Below are 10642 nucleotides of genomic sequence, written 5' to 3' on the forward strand. Positions count from 1 at the left end.
GTCTGCTCTCTCTCTCTCTGAAATAAGACTTTCTGTTTGTACGTCCGGAGCCAATCACAGCCCTGATCTAAACACAGTAATCTGCCTTCATGATCCTGAAAAACAGCGCCACCGCGTGGCTGCTCCAAGTCTCCCTGAATGCTTGAAAACACTTTCAGGGTTAAAAACACAATCACGAACTCTTCAACCTTCCTCCAGCTGTCTCTATACTAAACCTGACGTTTCCTGCCTTTTGTGACTTTATATGACTTCTTTGTTCCACTGTGAGTAAAACAGAAGTTTACCAGACTCTGTTGTTATTTACATTTTAATTCAATTCAGTGAAACTTTATTTATATAGAACCAAATAACCACAGCAGTTGTTATTTGACACAGAGTAACCCCAACCATCATACGAGCCCCAGTGAGCGACTGCTGGATTAAACAGATTCCTATCCGGTTGTTCAGTCTGACGTCACTGGCCGTGTCTGGGCCTAAACTCCGCTGCAGGTCCATATATCAAACGATCACTGTGGCATTACTGAGAGTTGAAAAACTGTCTAAAGTCTTTCATCTTTAATAAAATCATCAGTGTTCTGCTCTACCAGGTGTAACAATTGAGTTTAACATCCAGGCATCCATGAAAATGGAATTTATGACATTTAACGTTAGAAGTTAGCAGGAAGTTAGCTCGCTAGCTTCTATCTAAATACAATATAGCATGTCCTGACTGCGGGGTTTTGGAAACAAATTCAAACGTACAGCTCTGCTATCACTTCCAACATAAATGAAGACAGAAAACTAAACAGCAGTGACGTTTGTAGGGTTACTGAAGTTTGGCTAGCTGGTATACAATGATGTGCTACGTGACCGCTAGCGACACAGCTATGTTAGCATAATATAAACAAGCTAACTTTTTTTCCACTCGATAAAAGTTAACGTGAGTGCTCTCGGTGGTCAGGAACAAATGTAATAGCATGGCAGGATGCTGTAAAAGGACTAAATTCCAGCCAGGAGAACAAGTGAGATAATCCATCCACAATACGAGGTTAGTCATTCATATACTGCTGCATGGGCTGTGCTGTAGTTACATCGTAAGGTTTTAAAAACTGAGCTTAAATAAATGATTAGCGGTAATAAAAGCCGAGGAGGTCAACAGTGATCACTGACTGTTTTAGGAGCTTTTGAGATTAAATAGAAGAAAATACAAAACATTAAACATGTTAACAACACAAAAGCCATATTAAACGCAGACTGCTTTAGGCCCGGAAGTAGGATTCGTCACGTCATCACTGAACAACCGGATTACAGTTTTTTCTGAATGCTTAAACCCTAACTGTGATTCTTATAGCACAATTTCTAAAACTATTAATACTTATAGCAAAACTACTCACTGAGTTTGCAAAACTAAAAGCACAAACACTGCTTTGCACTCAGTTTGCCATTTTGTAACACACACTTTGCAAACCTGTAGCTACAAGCCACTGCACAGCACTCTTTTTGCAGAACTGTAAACACAACTCACTGCTTTACACTCAATTTCCAAATGATCAACGCACTCCTAGCAAAACTATACACATTTATGGCTATTATTTACACTATTTTGCCAACTGTCTGGCACACTGTCACATGTGAAAACTTCTTTAGATAATTAGTTCACTTTGCAATCAGCCTAAGCACTATAATACAGGTAAGCTGTGTGTGTGGAGTACAGTGGAGGGAGCAGGAAGAGTGAGAAGTAGAGGAGGCCGAGGAAGAGGACGTGGAGGTGAACAAGTAGGACGAAGAGGACAACAAGGACAAGGAGGAGCAAGAGGAGGACGAGGAGGGGGGAGAAGAAGGGTAAGAAGAGTAAGAAATAGAATTGCTGATGACATCAGAGCTACAATAGTGGACCATGTAATCAACCATGGAGTGACCCTGAGGTAAGCTGGCCAACGGGTTCAGCCTAACTTGAGCCGCTACACTGTAGCAAGCATCATAAGGACATTTTGAAATGAGAGTCGGTTAGTACAGTCACTTTGCACTAAGATTTGTAGCACTGCCAAATGCCAATGAGAAACACAACAATACCATAGATGTAAAATTCCAGAAGATATTTTCCCCTGTGCCTTGGACTAAAGCAGCGCTCCCCAACCCCCGGGCCCCGGACCGGTACCGGCCCGTGAGTCGTTTGGTACCGGGCCGCGAGAGTTGACGCTCAGGTGTGAAATGTATGGTTTTCAGGGTTTTTATCGGTTTTCAGCGTTATTTTGTTATCGTTTTTATCGTTAACTCGCTTTTCCTGGGTCTTTTCACGTGTGTTATGAATAAATCTTTTTTTTTTTTGGTACCGGTACTAGTTTTATTTTGTTGTGTTTATCCGCGACACCTTGAAGGCCGGTCCGTGAAAACATTGTCTGGAATAAACCGGTCCGTGGCACAAAAAAGGTTGGGGACCACTGGACTAGAGGACGTTTCACGTGATGTAGACGAAATTTTGTGGCCAGATCCACAGAGACGACACGATGTAGACTGATTTCTTTTTTTTCCTCACTGAAATTACTATTTCGTTTTGACTTGGAAATACAGTTTTTTCTGATTGCTTAAGCACATTTTTTGTAACTATTGGCTATTTTTGCAAAACTCTACACACAAATAAGAAAACCTGTCACCCAATTATCAAAACATTGTAGTTCTCTTGCAAAAGCGAACACAGCTAGATTAACTCTTCACACCTTCGTAAAAATGGTGTTTTCGTATCAAACAGTACACACAAGCCATCATCTACTAAGCACACAATGCGCCAACTGCACACTGATGGTGTGAATACAAAACACATCTGGCTTTTGCTTTCTCTGTGTACAGATGTCAATTTGAGGTCACACTTTTGTCATAGTGTCATGTAAACATACAAGGATCCAAACTTCAAGTATTGGTGTTTATTCACACTCATCAAAACCAAGACAAAGTCAGAACACAAAATAGGAATTTCACAAAAAAAAGGAAAAAAAAAAGACAATCAGCCTACATCATGTTGTCTTTCTGGGTCCGGCCACAAAATTTCGTCCACATCGCATGCGATATCCTCCAGTCCAAGGCGCCGGGGAAAATATCTCCTTGAATGCCGTATCCAGGCCTGACATGATGCCTGGTCAATATCTCCACATGCCTCCTCCATTGCCTGTAAAAGCCTGTTGATGAGGATGACGGTCGTACACTTTCCAGTACCAGGCAGAGAAGAACTCCTCGATGGGATTTAAGAATGGAGAGTATGGAGGGAGGTTGAGTGCCATGAAGGATGGGTGGTCTGTAAACCAGTTGCAGACCAAAGCAGCCCTATGGAAACTAACATTGTCCCATATGATGACATATCGGGTCTGCTCTGGTCTCTGAACAGTGAGCATGTCATGCATGGTGTCCAGGAAGCAATAATGTGTGCAGTGTTGTATGGGCCTATGGTTGCATGATGGTAAGATAAGATAAGATAAGATAAGATGACTTTTATTAGTCCCACACGTGGGAAATTTGTTTTGTCACAGCAGGAAGTGGACAGTGCAAAAGTTATGAAGCAAAAATTAGAATAAAATAAAATAAGAATAAATACAGTACACAACTGTACAGAATAGAATAAAATAAAATACTATATACAGTAGAATAAAATAGAATAAAATATACAATAAGATAAAAATAGAATACCAATGCTATATACAACTGAGTAAAAATACAACGATGCCAGAAAAGATTATTGCACATTAGTGTTATTGCACATGTGTGGATGTGTGTGTTTGATCAGTTAAAGTCTTTGTTGTGGAGTCTGACAGCAGTGGGGAGGAAAGACCTGCGAAATCTCTCCGTCCCACACCGTGGGTGCCGCAGCCACTGAAGGAGCTGCTCAGTGCTGTCAGAGTCTCCTGCATGGGGTGGGAGATGTTGTCCAACAGGGATGACAGCTTAGCTGCCATTCTCCTGTCACTCACCACCAGTGTTGGGGAGTAACGGAATACATGTACCGCCGTTACGTATTTAGAATATAAAATATGAGTAACTGTATTCCGTTACAGTTACCGTTTAAAAAGGTGGTATTCAGAATACAGTTACTTTGTTGAAATAAATGGATTACACGGCGGTACTTTCCTGTTTCATATTGTCATGGTCAGGATTATTTGGGTTTGCTTGACAGCTATGTTCTGTTGTTCCAGGCGGCAGCGTTCACGGTTGCCATGGTTACAGGGTGACGCTCTCTCTCTGCGTGTTTCCTGGGTGAGAGAGCGTTTTTTTGTTGTTGTTGTTGTGCTAAGCTAAAAGGCAGAATGCTACAGGCATGGCCCTAAAGAATGTAGCATCATGGGCAGTGTAGTCCGTGCTGCAGGGAGAATGGACTGCCATACACGTTATGTGTCTGTGAGCGAGGGAGGGAGAGAAAGGAAAAGTCCGAGCTGTCACGGAGCAAAAACGGGAGCTGGAAGCATGTAAATATAATAATAACCACAGCAGCCAAGAAGAGTGCCTGACGAGCCCAGCTGTAAGTAAGCTATTAAGACTCAACTGTACACTGTGTTCGTGTTTTCCTCCGGAAAAAATAAGTTCCGTTGGAGCAGCCTTTCAACGCCTCTCTCTGTCTCTGGCAAGCAAAGTTGACCCAGACAACAAAGTAAAGCTAGTTTTCGGCTACCAGCCCGACACGGAACCCGACGTATTAGCCAGAGGTCCCTTTACTACGGTTCGGAGCCGCGGACCTTCAGTAACAGTAATAAATCACAGCAATAGTACATTCACGTAGTTGTAAACAGCACGATAATATATTAAGTAATCCAAAGTATTCAGAATACGTTACTCTCATTGAGTAACGTAACGGAATACGTTACAGAATACATTTTGGGGCATGTATTCAGTATTCTGTAATGGAATGCATTTTAAAAGTAACCTTCCCAACACTGCTCACCACCTCCACTGGGTCCAGAGGGCATCCTAGAACAGAGCTGGCCCTTCGGATCAGCCTGTTCAGTCTCTTCCTGTCCCCAGCAGAGATGCTGCTGCCCCAGCAGACCACACCATAAAAGATGGCTGAGGCCACCACAGAGTCATAGAAGGTCTTCAGGAGTGGGCCCTCCACTCCAAACGACCTGAGTCTCCGCAGCAGGTACAGCCTGCTCTGCCCTTTCCTGTAGAGGGCGTCTGAGTTATGAGTCCAGTCCAGTTTGTTGTTCAGATGAACACCAAGGTACCTGTAGCTGTCCACAGCCTCAATGTCCATACCTTGGATGTTCAGTGGTTGCAGTGGAGGATGTTTGTGCCTGCGGAAGTCTACCACCAGCTCCTTGGTTTTACTGGCATTGATCTGGAGGTAGTTCAGCTGGCACCAGTCCCAAAGTCTTGAGTCAGTCCTCTGTACTCCTTGTCGTCCCCATCAGTGATGAGGCCGACTATTGCAGAGTCATCAGAGAACTTCTGCAGGAAGCACTGGGTGGAGTTGTGGGAGAAGTCTGCAGTGTAGATGGTGAAGAGGAACGGAGCCAGAACCGTTCCCGTGGGGCCCCCGTACTGCAGAACGACCCTGTCCGACACACAGCCCTGAGTCCTCACATACTGTGGTCGGTCGGTGAGGTAGTCCAAAATCCAGGTAGTGAGGTGATGGTCCACTCCAGAGTTCTCCAGCTTGTCCTTCAGAACCGAGGGAAGAATGGTGTTGAAGGCACTGAAGAAATCAAAGAACATGATTCTCACAGTGCTCCCAGCGGTCTCCAGGTGAGCGAGGGAACGATGTAGGAGGTGAATGATGGCATCATCCGCTCCAATGCCAGGTTGGTAGGCAAACTGAAGTGGGTCCAGTGATGAGCTCACAAGGCGCCAAAGCTGAGCCAGGACCAACCGCTCCAGGGTCTTCATCAGGTGGGATGTCAGAGCCACCGGCCTGTAGCTGTTGAGGTCCTTGGGGCGTGAAGTCTTTGGCACTGGAACAACACAGGAGGTTTTCCAGAGCTGTGGGACTCTTCCCAGCCTCAGGCTCAGGTTGAAGAGGTGCTCCATCACCCCACACAGTTGGTCCGCGCAGGACCTGACGACCCTCGAGCTGATGCCATCTGGACCCGCTGCCTTCTTGGCTTTAATCCTCCTCAGTTCCCTCCTAACCTGGGTGGTTGAGAGAGACAGGCTGGAGCCTTGTGTTGAGTGTGTATAGGGCTTTGGAGTTGACGTCACGCCGCAATGCATTGTGGGAGCGCGGCACCATTTTCGGGGTCTACGAATCAAAACGAACGACGATTACAAGATGCTTAAAAGCAGCTCAAAAGAGAATGGACTGTATAGAGACCGATTGCGTCCAGAGGCGAAGCGGCGGTACTTGCAGAAAATCGCGTGCATTGGAAATGTGGACCCGTATGAAACACAGCGGTGGAGTAGAAACCCTGAAGACCAACCGCTACTGACGTAGCCTGACATATTTTCGTACCTTATCTGTGGAGTCAGCGCTACAACTGGTCATTCAAACAAAGGTAAGTCAGCTTGAGTACTGCGAGTGAAATGCGTTTGATTTCCCTGCAAACATTCAGATTAGTGCAGCATAAATTCATTCATGAGGGTGAAATTACAGTGAGAACATGTGGAGGCTGTTAGGTGGATAACATAGTGAGTTCAGTGCATTGATGTGACATTGTCCTGAAGGATTTAGTTATTCTCTATGGTTAAAGAAATTGCACTGATTTATTCATATTTGTTATAAATAATTCTAATTATACATCTTGCTTCAATATTTGTATCTTGTGTCACTAAAAATACATCTTTAGTTTTATACATTGATTAATGACCTGCAGAATCTCCTTATCATATTAAGTGATTCATAATTGTCACTTTATGCTTTCTCCATCTCTAAAGTGATTACATCCTTGCATTACATACTTTAGGTTCATTTTCTGCAGGCAGGTTTCTGACAGAGAACAGGCAGATTTACCCTATAACATGCAGCGTTCTATAGATGGACACATAAAGAAATGAAAAATTACATGTATGTGCTAACTTTCTAAACACTTTGTTACATTTATGATAAAGTAGATAAAACACATTTATGTCGGCCTTGGCTCATAGTTCTTGTCTTTAAATTAACTTTGTCTGTGTGTGTTTCAGGTGCTGCACTCTCAAAGACTGAATGAACCAGCATTGCAGCCATGGGTCACTGTGAGCATCACAGGGAAGGTTGAAGCCGCCCACTGCACCTGTATGGCCGGAGTCTCGGAGACCTGCATCCATGTCGCTGCTCTTCTGTTTAATGTAGAAGCAACAGTGCGGATCTGTGGCACAAGGCCTGTTACAGATGAACCTGCATACTGGGTTTTGCCTGGTAATGTGACCAAGATACAGCCAGAGGTTGGCCATAAGATAGACTTCTCCTCTTCAGCTGCCCAAAAAAAGGCTCTTGATCAAAACATAAACAGACCATCCGTATTGAAAGGTAAAAGGAGCCGTCCTCAAAAATGAAAAATCCCACCTGCTACTGTGGAGGAGTTGTCACTGCTATAATGCCATAATGTTTTATCTAGGGGTCTAAATTTATGCCTGTAGTGCACTGCCATGTAAATAATTTGCATTTACTGAATATGTACTGACTGAGTACCACTGTTCAAAAGTTGAATAAAGAAACAAACTAATTTTTGCCTCTTTCTTTTTTTTTTTATTAAAACCACTTTATAGAACATCACATCAGTTACAATGTAGAATCCATGTCATTTATAGTTTACAAATGACAAAATGTTTACACAAAATCATGACAGTGTTTACATGATATCACCCACTACTAACATTATTTACTGTATCTTTTGAAAAAAAAATACCACTATTTATACAGCAAAAGACTTAAGAATATTTAACAGGAGCAAGTTTCAGTTTCCCTGGTTTTACTATAACACTGTTCAACAAACACAGCAAACCTTCATCTTATCCTGAAGGCCCTCCTCTTCTGCTTGAGGACGGCTTTAATTTCTGGGGTAATCCAAGGTTTGTTGTTGGAGAAACACCGTACAGTCCTGGTAGGTACAGTGTTATCCACACAGAAATTAATATAGTCAGTAATGCATGTAGTAAGGCTGTCGATGTCCTCTCCGTGGTCGTCACAGATCACCTCCCACACAGTGGACTCAAAACAATCCTTAAGAGCCTCCTCGCTCTCCTCCGACCATCTCTGCACTGTGTCACAGGCTGCATCCGTGTTGGCCGAGGGGGGGGACATACGCTGTTATCGCGATAACATGCGAGAATTCCCGGGGCAGGTAGTACGGACGCATGCTAACGGCTAACAGCTCAATGTCTCTGCTGCAGAGTTGTTCTTTGACAGTGATGTGCCCAGGGTTACACCATCTGTCATTCACAAACACTGCCAGTCCCCCTCCTTTCCTCTTACCGCTGTCTCTCGTCCTGTCCGCTCGCAGCAGCTGGAATCCCGGTAGTGTCACGCTCGTGTCCGGAGTTAGCGGTGTTAGCCACGACTCCGTTAGCATCATGATGCTACATTGCCGGTACTCCCTCTGTGACCAGGTTAGCGACGTGAGCTCATCCATCTTATTGGGCAAAGATCTTACATTTCCAATAATTACAGAAGGAAGAGATGGTCGATAACGTCTCCTTCTCGGGCGACGGCGCTCCTTCCCAGCACGACACCCCGTCTTTTCCTCCTCAGCTCGCTGGGAATGTCGAGTCTGTCCGCCGGTGTTCTGAGAAACCGTCCTACCCGTATTATAATTTGACCGTGACTTGCGAGTAAACCTAACCCTACCCCTAACCATAACCCTAACCATAACCATAACCTTAAGAAGTATTCTGGATGGGTGAGGGAAAAAGAAGTTAATTCGGCGTTGGTGTTGTGCGCATGAGCCGCGTCTGCGCAGAAACGTTGGGTAGGAAGTTTTGTCAGGTAGGATGGATTCCCAGAACACCGGCAGTACCGCTGTGGGACGCAGCGCTAACAGCTGATCCTTACTGTAAACAAAGGATCCCTGCTCTGGGTCCCCAGACACGAGTGAAAAAAGTAGAAAAAAACTAAGAAAAACGACCAGAACTAGCACAAAACGGTAGAACATGGTTGCAGAGACTAATTACTAATACGTTAGTTATAAAAAATTACGAGAAGAAAAAGATAAGACAGAAAGAAACTCAGAATGAGCAGAGCTGCTGTAACTGGCTGCCGCACACGGGGGGCGCCGGAAGTCTTTTTTTTTTTTTTTTTTTTTGGTTGCATGATGGTGAACAACACCATTTTGGCTTATAGCTGCACACATGGTTATGTTACCACCACGTTGTCCTGGGACATTGATGATGGCACGGTGTCCAATAATGTTCCTGCCACGTCTCCTGGTTTTACTGAGGTTGAAACCGGCCTCATCCACAAAAAGTAGCTCATGTCCCATTGCATCTGCTTCTAGTTCCATCACTCTCTGGACAAGACAAAACAAATGCAACACATCAGGCCCATGCACAGCACTACAGTATGCACTTCCAAATTCAGAACCAATGACACTAGCTTACCTGCACATAGTCATATCGCAGTTGCTTTACACGTTCTGTGTTTCTCTCGAAAGGAATTTGCTTCATTCTTATTCTGTGGCGCGCAAGTACACGACTCAGTGCAGAAATGCTTGCACTGTGTATATTTTGAAAGATGGTGTCATTATCAATTATGCGCTGCTGTATTTCGCGCAGTCTTATTGCATTATTGGCAATCACCATGTTCACTATATGGGTCTCTTGCTCTGGAGTGAACATTCTGCCTCTGCCCCCAACATCTGGACGTCTAGCAATTCTGTAAAGTAACAATTTCAGTATTTTTGCATGTATGGTACTGTTGTGTTTCTCATTAGAGTATGGCAGTGCTACAAAGTACTTACCGATTCTCATTTCGAAATGTCCTAATGATGCCTGCCACAGTGTAGTGGCTCAGTTTAGGCTGAACCCGTTGGCCAGCTTCCCTCAGGGTCATCCCATGGTTGATGACATGGTCCACTATTGTAGCTCTGATGTCATCAGTTATTCTGTTTCTTACTCTTCTTACCCTTCCTCTTTCCCCTCCTCGTCCTCTTCTTGCTCCTCCACGTCCTCTTCCTCCAACTTCTTCACCTCCACGTCCTCTTCCTCCAACTTCTTCACCTCCATGTCCTCTTCCTCCAACTTCTTCACCTCCACGTCCTCTTCCTCCAACTTCTTCACCTCCACGTCCTCTCCCTCGGCCTCCTCTGATTCTCACTCTTCTCACTCTTGCTGCTCCTTCCATTGTACTCCACATAGACAGCTTACCTGTGGCCTGTTTATAGTGCTTAGGCTGATTGCAAAGTGGACTAATTATCTAAAACAGTTTTCACATGTGAAAGTGTGCCAGACATTTGGCAAAATAGTGTTAATGATAGCCATACATGTGTATAATTTTGCTAGGAGTGTGTTGGAAATTTGGTAATTGAGTGTAAAGCTGTGAGTTGTGTTTACAGTTCTGCAAAAAGAGTGTTGTGCAGTGGATTGTAGCTACAGTTTTGCAAAGTGTGTGTTACAAAATGGCAAACTGAGTGCAAAGCAGTGTTTGTGCTTTTAGTTTTGCAAACTCAGTGAGTGGTTTTGCTATAAGTATTAATAGTTTTAGAAATTGTGCTATAAGAATCACAGTTAGGGTTTAAGCATTCAGAAAAAACTGTAAACACTTGTGTTTGTT

At 44.0% G+C, this 10642-nt stretch overlaps 1 protein-coding gene across 1 annotated transcript; it reads right to left on the minus strand.

Annotated features, from left to right (window-relative positions):
• Positions 1-3113: 3113 nt before the first annotated feature.
• LOC120442240 lies at positions 3114-9973 on the minus strand. Its single transcript, XM_039618200.1, has 4 exons — positions 9831-9973; positions 9472-9745; positions 9183-9380; positions 3114-3350 (listed from the first exon to the last, which is right to left on the minus strand). Exons 1-4 carry the CDS (start codon positions 9920-9922, stop codon positions 3114-3116), a joined length of 801 nt encoding a protein of 266 aa, XP_039474134.1. The 5' UTR covers positions 9923-9973.
• Between the last annotated feature and the right edge of the window lie 669 nt (positions 9974-10642).

Source organism: Oreochromis aureus, linkage group 10 (genome assembly GCF_013358895.1).
Source record: "Oreochromis aureus strain Israel breed Guangdong linkage group 10, ZZ_aureus, whole genome shotgun sequence".
Taxonomy (NCBI): Eukaryota; Metazoa; Chordata; class Actinopteri; order Cichliformes; family Cichlidae; genus Oreochromis; species Oreochromis aureus.

Excerpts from the sequence above, each read along its gene's own strand:
- LOC120442240 (XM_039618200.1), bottom strand. The coding sequence starts at position 9,922 with ATGACCCTGAGGGAAGCTGGCCAACGGGTTCAGCCTAAACTGAGCCAC. Across the intron at positions 9,381-9,471 it reads TGCGATATGACTATGTGCAG|AGAGTGATGGAACTAGAAGC; the intron begins GTAAGCTAGTGT and ends TGTCTTGTCCAG. Across the intron at positions 3,351-9,182 it reads ATGGTGTTGTTCACCATCAT|AGACCAGAGCAGACCCGATA; the intron begins GCAACCAAAAAA and ends CTCACTGTTCAG.